The 17,037-nt window shown below is 54.5% G+C and overlaps 1 protein-coding gene across 2 annotated transcripts; it reads right to left on the bottom strand.

The window, feature by feature from the left end:
* Nucleotides 1–1,170: 1,170 nt before the first annotated feature.
* On the bottom strand, nt 1,171–9,557 carry SPR (sepiapterin reductase). 2 transcript variants are annotated; one of them, XR_012623004.1, is made up of 5 exons: nt 8,978–9,372; nt 7,273–7,563; nt 6,240–7,119; nt 4,171–4,312; nt 1,171–3,520 (listed from the first exon to the last, which is right to left on the bottom strand). XR_012623004.1 is itself a non-coding variant. In XM_074821768.1 (3 exons), exons 1-3 carry the CDS (start codon nt 9,330–9,332, stop codon nt 6,929–6,931), a joined length of 837 nt encoding a protein of 278 aa, XP_074677869.1. In that variant the 5' UTR covers nt 9,333–9,557; the 3' UTR covers nt 5,809–6,928. The 2 variants fall into 2 exon arrangements, 1 of the variants encoding a protein (XP_074677869.1); XM_074821768.1 differs by lacking the exons at nt 1,171–3,520; nt 4,171–4,312 and having other exon boundaries at nt 5,809–7,119; nt 8,978–9,557.
* Nucleotides 9,558–17,037: the final 7,480 nt, after the last annotated feature.

Here is a 17,037-nt window from a genome sequence, read left to right as displayed (position 1 = left end):
GGAGGGTGGTGGGTTGCAGTGGAGGAGGAGGATGGATGTGCTGATGGGAACCGGTGGCTTTGCTGAAGGAAAGGGGACAGGGAGCAGCCGGTGTCAGGACCGGACAGTGTCCGCAAATCCCAGGGAGCAGCTCAGCCACAGCCTGCCTCCGGCTTGGCACTCGATATTTGGGGAAGGAGGCTTGGAATGCACCCGGCTGCATCCCACGTGGGCCGGCAGCAAACGGGACAAAGTCTGGCTTTGGGGTGGTGTGTAATAAAACAGGGAAAAACTCCCATTTCTGCCAGCTCTTTCCCACTGGGGTGGAGGTGGCCACTGGTCTGCAGGGCCCGGTTTGATCATCACTGAATTTGGTGGGTGCAGGGCAGCACTGGGAGTGATGCCGAAGCCGGGGATCCGGTGCTGATCCCAGCTTAGCGCCCAGCCCAGTGAGTCCAGCTGCTCTGCCCGCACCAGATAAAGGTGGTTTAATTAATCACAGATCATTTCTGCCATGTCCCCCCATTAACCTCCATCGCAGACTAAATAATAACTCATTAAAGGCATTTGAAGCTCGCAGGAACAGGACAGTTTACCAGCAAACCCACTGCTCTTTGGCTCTAAACTGGGTTAATCTGTCATCTCTGCTCACTGGACCAACAGGTCCCTCGTTACACATTAAATGGCTGCTCCGAGGGCTGTGGCCAGCCTGGAGCTGGTCCTTCTCCTTGCTTAACACTAAGGCCACCAAAACCAGGGGACAGTGTAGAAGGGAGAGGAATAACAAGTCAGCGAGCTGGGAGTGAGGAGTGTGAAGAATTATGGGGAGGAGGACGCGCGAGCAAGTGTTCAGTCTCGGGGAGAAGAGGTGGTGAGAACCATGCCAGCTCAGCAGAAAGATGTTTGTTGTTCTAACCCTCTCAGGCTTGGTGAACCTCCACCAAATCCCAGCCACGGCCCTGAGAACACCCTGCAAAGCTCCCGACTTGTCGTATCGAGAGGTGGGAGGTTTTGGGATGGTTGGTTGTATGTCCACCCCCCCCATCCCAGGCATCCCCTCTGTTAACACCAGGCCATGCACATGGCTGGGGTGTCTCCATGGGCATCTCAGGGGTCTCTGCACGCAGGATGGGGGTCCCTGGGTGGGGAGCGTGGGCACCACCAGACCTTCCCCCCCCCCCCCCCCCCCCCCCCCCCCCCAGGAACACCGTTGCTGAAAGAGCAGCTCATTTACCTTTGGCCTCGTGGCTGGAGGCAGCTGCTTGTTTGCAAGCGAGGAGCTCGCTGGGCACTCAGTGTCCTAGCCAAAAGGCCCATGCTCAGCATTTCTGGCCACCGGATGGGAAAATAAAGGTCTTCTTCTCCCCTCTGCTGAGAAACCTTTAATAAGGGGCAGAGGGACCTTGCTCCAGCCTCTTGCCCTGCTGAGCCGGGGGCAGCCCAGGTCAGTGGCTGAGATTTGGGAGGTCATTGGGTGCATGCTGGTTTTAATTTGGGAGGCTTTGGGGGGGATTTAGGAGGCTCACCCTCGCCACTGTCCTGAGGATTGGGTCACACATGTGGAAACAAAACCCCAGCAGTGACATTGACTCCTTTCATAACCCAGTTCCCTGCATTTCACCGCTGGCACAAAGGGCACAGTGTCTCCCCCGGCATGGGGAGGGGGCTGGGGAGGGTCCTCTGGGGACCTGGGGCCAGTCGCTTGGGCAGTGTCACTCCTAAGCCTCACACACACGCTTCTGGAGGCAATCCCAGGCACAAATCCAGGCTGGGTGAGGAGTGGATTGAGAGCAGCCCCAAGGAGAAGGACTTGGGGGTGTTGGTGGATGGAAAACTGACTGTGAGCCAGCAATGTGCACTCACAGCCCAGAAAGCCAACCGTGTGCTGGGCTGCACCCAGAGCAGTGTGGGCAGCAGGGTGAGGGGGGGGATTCTCCCCCTCTGCTCTGCTCTCGTCAGACCCCCCTGCAGTGCTGGGTCCAGCTCTGGGGGCACCAACATCAGAAGGACACGGACCTGCTTGAGTGGGGTCAGAGGAGGCCACGAAGATGCTCAGGGGGCTGGAGCACCCCCCTGTGAGGACAGGCTGAGAGAGTTGGGGGGGTTCAGCTGGAGAAGAGAAGGCTCCGGGGAGACCTTAGAGCGGCCTCCCAGGACTGAAAGGGGCTACAGGAAAGGGGGGAGGGACTCTTGATCAGGGGGGAGGGATAGGATGAGGGGTAACAGTTTTAAACTGACAGAGGGGAGATTTAGATGAGATCTAAGGAAGAAATTGTTCCCTGTGAGGGTGGTGAGGCCCTGGCACAGGTTGCCCAGAGAAGCTGTGGCTGCCCCCTCCCTGGAAGGGTTCAAGGCCAGGTTGGACGGGGCTTTGGGCAACCTGGGCTAGTGGAAAGTGTCCCTGCCTGTGGCAGGGGGGGTGGGACTGGATGATCTTTAAGGTCCCTTCCCACCCAAACCAGTCTGGGATTCTGTAAGATCCCTTCCTGCCCCAAACTGCCATCGAGGCCATCGCAGGGGTTTCGGTAGCACTTTATAGGGGTCTCACACAAGGAGGCACCTGCCCAGCTCGTGCTCCAGCTTTGTCTGTCCCTGTTTACCAGGGCTCAGGGAAGCATCACACCTTCACCACCACCCATCCGTTACAGAAATCGCTGCAGCGGGGAAGGGCCAGGCACTCTCAGCACGTCCATCCTGCTGCTCTGCCCCCCAGCAGCAAGTAAATTGCTTTTTCTTGAGCTCAGAGCAAGGAGGGGGGGACACACACGGCCCTTACAGCCACGCACTGGGAGAGCGGGGCTGGACAGTCCTTCCCGGGGCTGCCACAACCCCCAGCACTTCTCTCCAGGATGGGATGGGAAGGAAAAAGCAAAGGGGAGAAAAAAATGGGGAATAAAGCAGGAAAAGGGATAAAATGCCCTACACAGTATTTTGCTGCAGGAGGCACGGAGGGAAGGCAGGTTGGTGGGAGGCTGGCAAGGGAGCAGACCCGCTTGGAGGGACACCCCATGCTAGGCAGGATTTTGGGCTTGACAAGCCCCACTTTACCCCTGCTCAGGAGAACAGAGGCCGTGGGTCCTGTCTGGGGTGAAGGAGGTGATGGCTCCTTTCGGGGTGACCCCCTTCAGACACAGGGTTCATCCTTAGCTCATGGGAGGGCACTGCCCAAATATTGGGGCTCCCTTAGGGCACGTTAGCCCCATCAGCTACACTCTGCCAGGTGGGCTGTGAGCTCCTGTCTCTGAAATTAGGAGAGCTCAAAACTTCTGGTTTTTTTTAAATACCCCTTTTTCTCCTCATTGAGCCTCTGGCACCGTCCCGTGGTGCCAGAACGTGGAGTCTGAATTTAAAAAAAAATATATCAGCCATTGTAGGTACCTGTGATGAGGTGGTGCAAAGGCAGGAGGGGAGCCTGAGCTTGTGTCCCGCTCCAGCCCACCCAACAGCCCGTTGCTGTTCCGGAGGCAGCGATGCTGTCTCACCCTCCGCGCTGGTGTCTGTTATCCGGTCTCCATACGCCCTCAGCTGGTCACAGAAAATGCTAGAAAAGGGAAGAAAAATATTTCATATCGTTTTGTCGTTGCATCTCACAGCACCCATGGGTGCTGGACTCACGGAGCATGGGAAATGGGCCCACTCCCTGGGCAGGGGATGTGGGTACTGGGGGGATGCTGGAAACCAGGGGTTGCTGGTACCCGGGGGGATGTTGGTACCTGGTGGATGCTGGTACCCAGAGGATGCTGGTACCTGGGGGGATGCTGGAAACTAGGGGTTGCTGGTACCCAGGGGGATGTTGGTACCTGGTGGATGCTGGTACCCAGAGGATACTGGTATTGGAGGGATGCTGGTACCTGGGGGGGATGCTGGAAACCAGAGGATGCTGGTACCTGGGGGGATGCTGGTACCTGGGGGGATGCTGGTACCTGGGGGGATGTCCCGAAAGCATCACTGGCATTTCTCCTTGGGCAGGGGATGCTCTAAGAGTACCACTGGCATTTCTCCCTGGGCAGAGCTCTGCTCCTGGAGCAGGAGTCCTAAGCTCAGCGCATCCCTGGTGTTTACAGAGCGATGCCAAACACTTAAACACACGCTCAGTGAGTCCAAGGGGATGAAAACCCCGAAAATAAAACATCCAGGTTACAGCTTGGAGCACCGTCAAGTGACAAGTGGCTGTGCTGAAGACAAACTTACCCCCTTGAACTTTGACCATGTGGATGCTTCACCAGCAAAATTCAGCAACGTGAGCCACAGGAGATCGCTGCAGGCGTAGGATTCACACTTGGTATGTGCTTGATGTTTGCAACAGGTTTCCTCTTCGAGCAGATGTAGTTTCCTGGTTGAAGGGACAGGGACACCAAGGCTGAGTTTTGCTCCTGCTGCTCAGGGGCTGCCCCTGAGCACCAGGGGAGAGAGAAAAGGGGGTGAAAAGTGACCCAGGTTCCAGCACAAGACAGACACGGACCTGCTTGAGCGGGGCCAGAGGAGGCCACGAAGACACTCGGGGGGCTGGAGCAGCTCCCCTGTGAGGACAGGCTGAGAGAGTTGGGGGGTTCAGCTGGAGAAGAGAAGGCTCCAGGGACACCTTAGAGTGGCCTCCCAGGACTGAAAGGGGCTACAGGAAAGGGGGGAGGGACTCTTGATCATCGGGGAGGGATAGGATGAGGGGTAACAGTTTAAACTGACAGAGGGGAGATTTAGATGAGATCTAAGGGAGAAATTGTTCCCTGTGAGGGTGGTGAGGCCCTGGCACAGGTTGCCCAGAGAAGCTGTGGCTGCCCCCTCCCTGGAAGGGTTCAAGGCCAGGTTGGACGGGGCTTTGGGCAACCTGGGCTAGTGGAAGGTGTCCCTGCCTGGGGCAGGGGGGTGGACTGGACGGGCTTTAAGGTCCCTTCCCACCCAAACCAGTCTGTGAATCAAATCCAGCGTTTCATTAATGATTTCATTAACGTTGTGTGCAGCAGGATATAAGCACCTCACTATTTAAATTCAGTGCTCCTGACTTACGTACCCTCTCCTGGGGGGGAGGTTTGGGTTGAAGCACTGCCTGGTTTTGGGTGGCACCTCTGTGATACCATAAACCCCGACACAGATGCTCCACGAAGACGCAGAGTTGCTGATACATCCCCAGCCACCGGTGAGCAGTCAGAGCTCAACCAAGCACGTGGAGTCCAAAGCCAATCCTCCCCCTCAGCTTCCCCAAAGAACCCAGCAGCATCTCCCACCCAGCTGCTACCAAAGGGTCCCTGTGACCAGAGCAGCCCCCTCCCCCAGCACCCACCCACCTCCTCCTGCGATTTGGGGCTCCTTGAGCCTTTCTGGGGGGGCTCTTCCACCTTCAGCCTAGCTTCTGGACAGCCCACGGCCTGTGACCCGCTAAGGGCAGGACTTGGCAGCCCCAGCGCTGAGCACTGGCATGATTTTTTGCAGACAGCCAGAGCCCAAAAGAGGATTTCTGTCTAAGAGGGGATGGGACAAGCCACCACGGATACAGGGTGAGGAGACAGGAGATTCTGGTCAGCAGCAAGTCTGTCCGGATTTCACAGACCACATGAACCACCATCAGGCATCAAACCCCAGAAAAACCACCCTGTTGCCAGTGTAGTGAGCAGCAGAGGGGGTTTTGCTAACAAGGAGTTTCACAAGCATAGAGGGAAGGTGAAACCAAGCAGCAGACTAGCTGGACAGGGTTAAGTTAACACAGAGTTAATGAAATGGCTCAGAGATGGAAGAACAGGACGGCAGGTTGGTGCCTTATTGGATGAAGACAGTGCTTAACCCAGGCTCTCTCCTCCCACAAATTTATCAACTTTTAAAGATATAGAAGACCCAGACGAGACACGGAACTTTTAATGATTGTAGATCCAGGTGGAAAAAATTTGAAATAAATGGGTGACAGAGGACTGCAGGGAGGTTGCTGTCACTGAGCACAGGGGACATCGGGCATTTCCAGGGCACTGTGCTTCAAAGCAGCTCTCCTGCACCAACACAAGTTACAGAGCAGCTGCTTTCTAGAAGGGCAAGTCTACAAGTGCCTGTGCCTCTTGGAATATGTCGAAAAAACGAGGATAAAACCCTACAAATCATTGAAAGTGAACAACCCGGGAGGAGCTGAAGCCCCAGATCCAGGCTTGGACCCAGAACCTGCAAAGAGGAGCACGGTGTGAACCGAGGGCAGCATCTCAGACGTGCTCTGACCCGCGCTGCGCCTGCGCACAGGTTTAGGTAAGCTGGTGACCCCAGCCAGGCACCCAAGTATTCACCTCTCCTCCGTGGCCAGCTCCCTCTCCTGGCGATATTGCTGCCTTTGTGCAGAACACACGGGGACAGGCTTTGGCTCCACATCTTAACGCACAAAACTCGCACAGAGACGATGCCAGAACTGCAGGAAAGTCTGGCCAAGCCACCGCTGAGACAGGGGACGGACAGGCAGGGCTCTGGGGTGACAGCCACCTCCTCTGGCCACGGGAATGGCTCTTTTGCCTGTTGGCGACTCGCTCGGGTGCTGACCACACAGCTCCTGCGGGGCAAAGGGGACAGACGCAGGGACACTCAGCTCTAACCCCATTGTTGCTTCTTTGACACCTTCCAGGGTGGCTTTCTGACCCAGCCTTGCATGCCCTGCTACCTCCTTGGCTCACACATGCTCCCGCACAGGAGAGCTTTAAGCCTCTGTGCTTATTCCCTTGGAAAAGCCACCTCTGCTCCCCCATCCCCAGCAGCTGAGACATCCCCGCTCCTGCTGGCGGGTGCCCAGGAGGGCTCAGTGAAGCAGTAACTTCCTCCCATGCCCATCGGGGCACTAGGAGTATTTATAGGGCACCCGGAGGTCTTCTCTTGAAAGCTGCGCAGCACCCGGGGCTCAAACACAGTCATCAAACACGCTGGAGGCACTCGAGAGGTGGCTCAGCAGAAGGCAAAGCAGGAAGGCAAAGGTGGAGGTGAGAGTAACTCAGACATTGTAGAAATCCACGTGGGCGCCGGAGGGAAAGGTGTCCTCTTCCAGGAGATTCACCAGCTTCTGGGCCGACACGGTGCAGTCTATCAGCTGGCCACTCTCCTGCAGGCTCTGGAAAAATTGACGCATTTCAGGGTCCCCAGTCTTAGTCCGGGCTAAGAGCTGCATGTCCGTGTCCAGAGGACCTGGGGAAGAACAAAAACAAAAAAAAAGAAATCACATAAGAAGGAAGCAAAATCCAGGGCTCATTTTCCCGCTGCGCCTGGCTCAGCTGCAAGAATCTTTAACCCAAAAAGCCAGGAGAAAATGAATAGCAATTAATGAGCTTCCATCCTCACCCGGGGCGTAGTTGAGCACACGGACATCAGGCTCCTCGAGCGCCAGCACCTGGAACATCATGTCGCGGGAAGCCTTCCCGCTGCAGTACAGGGCCCAGTTTTTGAAGGGCTTGATGGCACAGAGCGAGGAGACGTTCACCACCGTCCTGCTCGAGCCGGGCCGCGCCCCGAAGGCTTTCAGGGCCGTGGTGGTGAGGCAGAGTGCCGAGGTGACGTTGAAGGCAAAGTAGCTGTTGATCTCATCTGGGTCGGTGAGGTCGAGGAAGGATTTGGAGATGTCTCCCAGGGAGCCTAGGAGGGATAAATTAGTTAAGAGTAGGTAAAGATGGGTTCAACACCACAGCACATCCCTTTTGCTCTTGTATTTTGGCGTGCAATGCTCTCTTACAGAGAGAATCACAGAATCATCCAGGTTGGAAAAGCCCTTGAAGAACATCCAGACCAACCATGAACCTCACCCTGACCGTTCCCAACTCCACCAGATCCCTCAGCGCTGGCTCAACCCGACTCTTCAACCCCTCCAGGGATGGGGACTCCCCCCCTGCCCTGGGCAGCCCATTCCAACGCCCAACAACCCCTTCTGCAAAGAAATCCTTCCTAAGAGCCAGTCTGACCCTGCCCTGGTGCAGCTTGAGGCCATTCCCTCTTGTCCTGGCTCTGGTTCCTTGGCTCAAGAGACTCATCCCCCCTCTCTGCACCCTCCTTTCAGGCAGTTGCAGAGGGCCATGAGGTCTCCCCTCAGCCTCCTCTTCTCCACACTAAACCCCCCCAGTTCCCAGCTGCTCCCCATCACACCTGTGCTCCAGACCCTGCACCAGCTCCGTTGCCCTTCTCTGGACACGCTCGAGTCATTCAATGGCCTTTTTGGAGTGAGGGGCCCAAAACCGAACCCACTCATCGAGGGGCGGCCTCACCAGTGCTGAGTACAGGGGTAAATCCCTTCCCTGTCCCTACTGACCAAAAAGACAAAAGCAAGCAGCTTTGCTGGCCCAACCTCTAGCAGGGTCTCACCGCAGAGTGAGGAGCTCAGCACAGCCCGGCTCTGCCCATCACTTTCGGGGCACCTGCTGAACCAACAGTGGTGACGCAGGACAAGGACCTGCCCTGCTAATCCTCTGCCAAGACAAACAGCTCCCAACCCTCCAGCCTGAAGTACAAGGTCCCCACGGGCCACCACGCACGTCTCTCTTTTGGAACCAAGTCAGTAAAGTCCTAACTCCTGTAGCATGCATTACCTACTGCAATGTGTGGTCTTATTCATAGTGACAACAGGTGAAAAAAGGCTCTAAAAGCAACAGGCATTACAGATTGTAAGCGAAGCGCCCGCAAGGCAGGGCCAGAAGTTTTTCTGAAGGTTTGTACTCAGGGAGCAGAGCGGTAGGAGGGTGCAGGAAGGTGGCCAGCTGGCCCTACGCCCTGAGTAACGGGTAAAACCTTGTGAGAAGCAAAGCACCACGGTCCCAGCAGCGAGCTGTCGCTGGTGCGCTCCCCAAATTCATTACTTTAATAAAATAGTAAGATCCGGACAGGGTGAAACTCCCACTGCTCCTTCCGTTATTTACTCGGTTCGGTTATTTACTGGCCCCCAAAGCACCGCTCAAGCCCCGGCTCAGCCGGTGTGCAACCCCGGGGGGACCCGCCGGCGCCGAGCCCCGCTGCCCCGGGGAGGCGGAGGAGGGAGGGGGGGGGACGGTCGCGCTGTTACCGGCGTTGTTGACGAGGAGTAGGCGGCCGGGCGGGGCGGCGGGCAGCACCTCCCGCAGGGCAGCGACCGCCCGCCGCAGCCCCTGCTCGCAGCCCAGGTCGGCGGCCACGCACTCCACCCGCAGCCCGGTACCGCCGCCCCGCAGCTCGGCCGCCAGGTCGGCCAGCGCCTCCGCCGAGCGCGCCAGCAGCAGCAGCACCGAGCCCTCGCCCAGGCGCGGGGCCAGCAGCCGCGCCAGGCTGCGCCCGAAGCCCCGGGAGGCGCCGGTCAACACGCAGGCGGACGCGGCCCAGCGCCCGGACGCGGGTCTCACGCCAGGCCCCGGCTCCGCTCCAGGCCCAGGCCGCGGCTCCATCGCGGCCCCGGCCAGACGGGGGGTGGGTGGGCGTGACAACGCGCCTCGCCACGTGATGCGCCCCCACCACGTGACACGTGCCGGCACCGCCGCCAGCTCCGATTGGTCCCCGCCGCCGCCTCGCTGACGGGTGGGCGTGGCCAGAGCCGCAGCGCCCCCTTCCGGCTGGGGCCGACGCCTCGGGCCCGGCCTGGCCCAGGCGAGGCCGCGCTCGCGTTTTCCTCCACAACATTTTTATTTTTTTCAATGTGTTTTTCAATGCCTTTTTCACTACATTTTTTTTAATACTTTTTTTTTCCGATACATTTTTTCCCAGTGCGCACGTAACCCCCCCTCACGCACCTCCCCAGCCTTGGCGCTTCCCGCGCACACACCCCTCTTTTCCCTCTGCCGTCACTATTTTTGGCACCGGTTGCTTATTAAGCAGCGAAAGCGCTGTCTGATCCCAAAGAGTCCTAAACCCCTTTTTATAAAAATAAATCTCTCTGCGCATGACGATGCAGACAACCTTCAAAGCGGGTTTTTGCAGGCGGTACCTGGTTTGTGTGGGATTCGCTGGCAGCTGGCCTTGGTTTCCCAGCTGTTAAATCCTGAGGACAGATGGGTCCTGCGGCGTGTGAGCAGGTAACGAAGCGGAGTTTCACTCTATTAAGCGGTCGCAGACTGGGCTGAAACCCTCAGGCGTTCTAATAAAGCATTAAAAATTCATGCTATGGCAAAAACCCAAGAGTGATATTTGTTTTGCTAAAGCAAATCTTACACATTCAGTAAAATTAAGATCATCAGCAAAAAAATAAGACAGCAAACGTGTATTTTTTTCACAAGTAGCTTCTTGATGGCAGAACTTGCTTTAGTGACTGCCAGTTCCCCCTTCCCATTTTGGCAGCTCCAGTCTCCTGCATCCATCACGCTTCTTGCCCCGGTTCCCAGGCTGGCACCGCACCCTGTCCCACGTAGCCGTGCTCAGCGCAGAGCTGGGCCAGCTGGAAATGGCCATCATTTTGCTGGACTTTCCTTCCAGCAGACCATTTCTTCCATCTGACCTGTTACTAGGCTACACCGAAGAGTGTAGAAGTAGGAGTGAGGGTCTGGGAAACAGGTTTTTTTAGCTGACAGAAGTTGCTTGTGCTAATATTCACTAAAAATAAAAAATCAGAGGGAGGGAGCTGGTGACTAAACTATCCCAGAGCTGGAACTGGAGGGCAGAGCTCCAGAGAAATTGTAAATCCATAAGCTACCTCTTGATGTCTGATTCCCTCCTTTGTGCTCTTCTGTAAATGAACAGGCTTGTGCCAAGGACAATTTTCCTTTGGTATTTACTTTGCACTGTGCAAATTTAGGCGAATTGAGGATGATGTGATGTACCTCCTTGTCACTGCAGACTCAGCAAAATGATTTCCCGTGCTTACGGTGCTGCTTTCACACAGCTGACCCGTGACACCATGTCACCTCCTGATGGGTTTGAGCCCTGACAGTTACAGCCGCCTGTAGAAAAAGAACAAAAACTCATGATTTTTTCTCTTGCCACCCACTTCTTGAGGAAGTCTCGCTGCTGGGGTTGCTGTTCTGGCTCAGACACATCACTTACCGAGGCCAGACGCTGCGTTTTGCTGGCCTGGGTGTCTGCCCTGACCTTGGGTGGGTGGACTTGTTATCTGTGACTTCTTCCTCTGCTTCATCAGTGCCAATAACATCACTTCTTTAGCTGCTGTGCCCACGTTTTCCTTGCTTTGCAGCAAAATCTCATCCCTGTCACTGATGGGGAACTTGCATCTTGGTGTAAATCTAATAATTTTGTATGGCTGGGTCCAGCTGTTGTGGGGGGAGATGTGCTGGGGGCAGAGGGAGCAGAAGGACATCAGCATTCCCCATCCCGGGAGCGCAAACCCCACCGACGGGTGTTACAACAATTCACAACTGGCCGAGCTGACCAAGGAGAGAGGCTGGGACACAAACTACAAGAGTAAATTTTTATTCATACTGGGACATGAGGTGCACCAGCCAAACTGGGGCACCCTGGTGTGGTTTTACACAGGGTTCTTACACCCTTCAAGCATTCAGGTACAACATGATTTAACTAATCACTAGCACCCACCCCCGCTGATTATTAATCATAGTAAAACTTTGCAAAGGAGCTCTGTTTCTGCAGCATTCTGGCTGCTTGTCGATTGATCCAGCTGTCCCTGGAGTCAGTGTTGCTGGAGTTACTGATCTATGATGGAGCTGATGCTGAGAGGGTTTCAGAGATGTGTCAGAGGGCTGGGATGCTGCTGTTATCTTGGTTGACCCAGGGTATCCTTTAGCCTTCATGGACAGCTCTAAGCTTCCAAGAAGAAAAGTCCTTATTTCCCGGGCTGGGCTGTCCTTCAGTTTGTTTTACGTGAGCATGAATGTAAAGTGAAGTGAAAGTAAAATTCCACTAGCAGTGGAGAATGTAAACTAATATATATATTAACAAAGTTAATATACTTTCACACTGTAAGGACTGGTTGATATAATAAGGAAAGAATTTTCATAACCCATGAGAGCTATGAAATATCCCCCTCAGATCAGCTCTCTTTTCATTCCCTTTGTTGCTTTTTAAGTCAGTCATTTTGAGGATTTGCTGAATGTCACTTTATGCCACAAAGGGCATCTCCTGACCTTAGGTTGGTGACTTGTGGGGTGACGTGCTGTGCGCTGGAAACAAGGGAAGAAGAAAAGAAGAAGAAGAAAATGAGAAGAAGAAAACAAGAAGAAAACAAGAACATTCTGACCTATTAGCAAAATCTGATTTATGACCAAAATTGCTAAGATTGTGTCCAAGATATATTTCTCTGTCGCCTGATGGACACCATGCGTGGTGGACACCCTCCGTAAACAGCTTGGTGAGGGTGAGCGTGATGTGAGGAGCTCTGCCTGCGCAGTTACAGAGGTGAAACTTCATTCCCTGGTCTTTCTGTGTTCTTACACCAGATGCTCTCTGGCTCCTGTGACAGCACCTTGCTGCTTCCACTGAATTTTAACTTGATACGATCACGCTGAGGGCAGCTATTTCACTTTTCTTGGAGAACACTCCATCCTAAGCATTGCTCAGCAATTTCAGGGCATGCTGCAGTCTGAGGTTTTATGTCTCCAGAGACAGCACTCTTCTTATCCTTCTTCCAAGCACCCTGGAAGTGCTGCTGCCAGAGCACCTCTGGGAGAAACAGAGATGGTTTGCAGTAAGGGTAGGGATCTTACCATGAGGAAATCTGGACTAAGGGCTAAATCCAGTAAAGGATGTAGATACTGCCCTGGCATTTTTCTTTCTTTTTTTTTTTTTTGTTTTCTTTTTTTACTTCTGATTTTTTCATGGCTGTCTTTTTATAAATCTGCGTTTTTTTCCAACTTGCTAGTTCCTCTCCTTACCCACCATCCAAAACCAGGCATAGGACTGCAGGGATAATTCACAGAGAGAAAGTTTCCCTGTGAAAGAAAGACTCCAGAAATGGCAGCTGCTATCTGAGCAGAGGAGGACTGCAAAAATTAAATCAGTATTGGAAAAGAGCATGGAGCGGAATACAATTTTAATGTAATTGGTGGGAACAGGTGCTTTTTGGTCAGACTGCTCTGGAGCTCTCTCAAGAGAAAATGTTTTAAAACATAAATGGTTGCTGTTGGCTGGGGAATTGAATAGTACATCAAGAAATACAACATAAAAGCATCTAATGCATGGAATAAGGAAGAGTGGGAAGGGCTGTACGTTGTAGAAATGTCATCACCGGGTTTTCAGAACTGATGTAAGATGGACTGGGAAGGTGATAGAGCTGGGAAAGCTCTGGAAGGTGACCGGCTGGACAGATGTGACTCCAGTACAGGGACACCTTCCCTAGTTAGTGAAAGGCTTTGCCTGAGCAGCGTCGGGTGAATGTTGGAGGAAGCCACATGCGACTGGCAGAGCTGGTTCAGGGAGGATTTTTCCCCTGAGGAATATGAGCATCACCTCACCCCTGGGTGAGCATGTAGGTAGTGGAGGATGAGCAGGCTGACCCAGACCCTCCCGGGGCAGCCAGGGCTCAGCCTGCCTGCCAGGACCACGCTCTGGCAGCAGGAAGGTTTGAGCCCTTTCCAGGACGTTGGGTGGGAAGATGAACAGAGATGTCCCAGAACCAGCAAGAGCAACGGTCATTCTCTTAAAAGATGGAAGATGCTCCCCTTCTGTCCCACCCTGTGCACAGTGGCGACACTGGGCCCTCAGCACCGTCCTAGTCCCCTTGGAGATTTGCTCCTGCTGCACAGCTCTATTGCTGATGTGGCCAGACCCCGTGGCACTGTCCTGTGCCGGGACGACATGGTGCAGGCACCTCTTTGCCTTCACAAAGCAGGAGGCGGATGAAGCTGGATCCAAAAAAGCCACCATCACGAAATCATCAGTATCATCAGTGAGCTCGCAGGTGACACCAAGTGAAGCGGGAGTGTCGATCTGCGTGAGGATAGGGAGGCTCTGCAGAGAGGCTTGGATAGATTGGATCGGTGGCCAACGTCAACGGGATGGGCTTCAACAAGGCCAAGTGCCAGGTCCTGCACTTGGGCCACAACAACCCCCTGCATGGCTACAGGCTTGGGGAGGGGTGGCTGGAGCTGTCTGGAAGAGAAGGGTCTGGGGGTTCTCATTGACAAGCAGCTGAACAGGAGCCAGCAGTGTGCCCAGGTGGCCAAGAAAGCCAACGCCATCCTGGCTTGGATTAGAAATAGTGTGACCAGCAGAAGTAGGGAGGTGACAGTCCCCCTGTGCTCTGCACTGGTGAGGCCACACCTGGAGTGTTGTGTCCAGTTTTGGGCACCTCAATACCAGAGAGATCTCGAGGGGCTGGAGCGAGGGCAGAGGAGGGCAACGAGCTGGGGAAGGGCCTGGAGAATAAATCCTGTGAGGAGCGATGGAAGGAGCTGGGACTGTTCAGTGTGAGGAGGAGAAGGTGAGGGGAGACCTCATCACTCTACAGCTCCCTGAAAGGACGTTGTAGAGAGGTTGGTGCTGGTCTCTTCTCCCAGATGATTAGTGACAGAACAAGAGGGAACGGCTTTAAACTGCAACAGGGGAGGGTCAGACTGGACATGAGGAAAAAATGTTTTCCAGCAAGAGTGGTCAGAGAGTGGAATAGGCTGCCCAGGGAGGGGTGGAGTCCCCACCCCTGGGTGTGTTTAAGGGCCGTTGGGATGAGCTGTGGGGGGATGTGGGGTAGAGGAGAACTTTGTAGAGTCGGGCTGAGGGTTGGACTCGATGATCCCGAGGGTCATTTCCAGCCTGAATGATTCTGTGATTCTGTAAAATCATGCACACCATGAACCCCCCAGCTCTTCATCCATCAGCGTTGGGGCTTCCCTTCCAGCTCAAGCTGTAGTAGAGAGAACCAGCACTAGGTGTCAGCTGCATTTAAAATCTGAGGGAGCTGTGGGCAACCCCTGAGTCCGGGGGGGACCCCGGGAGGACAGCGAGGAGGCTGAGGGCTTCGCTCCTGGGCAGCGCAGGGCAGGGAGAGGGAGAGTCACTGGTGCAAGCCAGCAGAGAAGTGCCAGGGAAGTAAAATTTCTCTTGGTGGTGGTGATTTTAAATATCTACTGGGGTATTATCTGAATTGCCCAAATTAGCCATCATCTGAGATTGTGGCTGTTGGATTTATCTGGAGAAGTCGCCTGGATTTTATCTGGAGAACCCACCCGAGCCGTTTTGCAGCACAGATCCTGTTGGCACTGGGCTGTTGTGCCATGCGTGTTTGCAATGGTCTCAGCACCCTCTGACAGGTATAATGGGGCTCCCACAAAATCCAGGGGAAGGCAGAAGGGCTGCCACGGGGGAAAACCCACCCCACACACTGCAGGGGCGGTGGGAACACCGTGGGGCTGGTACTCCTGAGCAGCAGCTGCCGTAACGCTGCCAGGGCTCACGCGTGTTGGAGAGGAAGCACTGAATTCCTTCTGCAAAAGACTTAACAATAGCTTTCAGGAAGAGCCCTGGGTATTTCTGCCCGGCGTTACCACCCAAGAAGGGCAGGGCTGGAAGTCACACAAGGTGGCCCTGGCTGTAGTCATCATTGCCATGACTACCCATGGGCTGTTGGAAGGGAGGACTGTGGTTTCACTCCTGAGCTCTGCTTGTTGTTTTAGTAGCCCAAAGGCCACCCCAACTGTGGGATCTCATCGTGTTCAGCTGCTAATTGTGTGACCTCCTAAGGACAAGATGCCTTGGATGGCAGCAGATCCCTTGCCCCATACAGCGGGGCTGCTCTCTGGCTGGGTTTCACGGCAGCGAGGATAATGAGGATGGGCTGAGTGGCACAGCAGGAACCTCACTCCTGCAGCTCTCTGTGATGAGAAGGGGAGCGTGTGGAGAGGACATCCCCCCTCGTTACAGGCTGGGAGGTAGGATCTCCCTCCTACTCACAAACGATGACCCCTTCTGCTGCTGTCGTGGGTGAGCCACGGAGCCCCAAACTGCAGCAGGGAGCAGAACTCAACACTTGCAACCGTGCTAACCACTTCCTGGCATACGTGGAATAGAAATATATTGTGCTCAAGCTTAAGGGTGAATGTGGTTGTCCTTCTGCTTCTAAACAAAGACAGAGAGACCAGCCCTTTCCTTCACTGTGCTGCTCCCTGCCAACATGGGCTTATCAGGTTCAGCTAAACAGCCCAGAGCTAAGGAGCAGCTCTGAACTTCAGGTAGACACCCATCTCTGGTCTTCAAGTCCTGTCTAGATGAAGCTATGCCATGTCATGTGGGTTTTGGCAGGACTTTAGAAATCCCAGAACAGCTTGCCAAAAGATCTTCACCCCAGCCTTGCCACCAGAGATACCCGTGCCTGCATTTAATTAAACCAGAAACTCAGATTTGAAAAATCCTCCACAAAGGTTGAAAGCCAGAACTCCATGCCCGAAGTCCATGTCACCATTCTTTCAGCCTGTCCGAGCTATTAATTTCCTGTATTCAGAAAAAAAGGTATAATAAAATGCGTGAGAAAACAAGAGGCATAATTAAAAGCATCAAAGTACGTCCCAAGCAGGGATTTGGGGAACAGTGTGATAATATCGGAGAGGCTTAAAAATTTATTTCAGTCCTAAGATGTAAAGCAGAACAGGATTTTAAGTACAGAGCCTAGTGGCTGGAAAATGGGGATTTATCCTCCATAAATAAACTGTGGAAGGCTGGATTATTTTGCGGTTACCGATACGTGTGGCTGAATGCACTCGGGGGCAATAAAACCATGCAGAGCCAGGTCTAGGCGAAGGCACCTGCCCAAGAGCAGCACGACCACGGCGGAATCACCGCACCGAGTCTCTGGCAAGCCAGGCTGGCTCTGCCGCTGCTGTGGGTGGCATCAAAGTGTGTGGGATGGTGGCAATCAGCGCAGAGGGAGCTGTGGCCCTTCTCAGAAGTGGCAGCTGCTGACAGCGCTTCTCCCACCCTCCATACAAGCAGGAGCAGCCAGGCCGGCTCCCCGTGGCTCCTCTCTTCCTCTGCCTCTCCAACCAAGCTGCAGTCCTTTCCCCTTCTCCCCGCGAAAGGGCAGCCAAGCCCCGAGCTCTCCCCTGCTGGAAAGGGCAAAATTGCATTTCATGGGCGCACGGGGGAAGGGGTGCTTTCAGTTGGCACCTCGCGGCAAAAACGTGGAAGGTGGCTGAGGGAGGGGGGATAAATGAAATGCAGGCACCTCTCTGGGCAGCAGAGATTTATTTGTTCCCTTGG

The sequence above is a fragment of the Strix aluco genome, chromosome 4, assembly GCF_031877795.1.
Source record: "Strix aluco isolate bStrAlu1 chromosome 4, bStrAlu1.hap1, whole genome shotgun sequence".
In the NCBI taxonomy this organism is placed as follows: Eukaryota; Metazoa; Chordata; class Aves; order Strigiformes; family Strigidae; genus Strix; species Strix aluco.
This window is presented reverse-complemented; position numbering and strand designations above follow the sequence as displayed.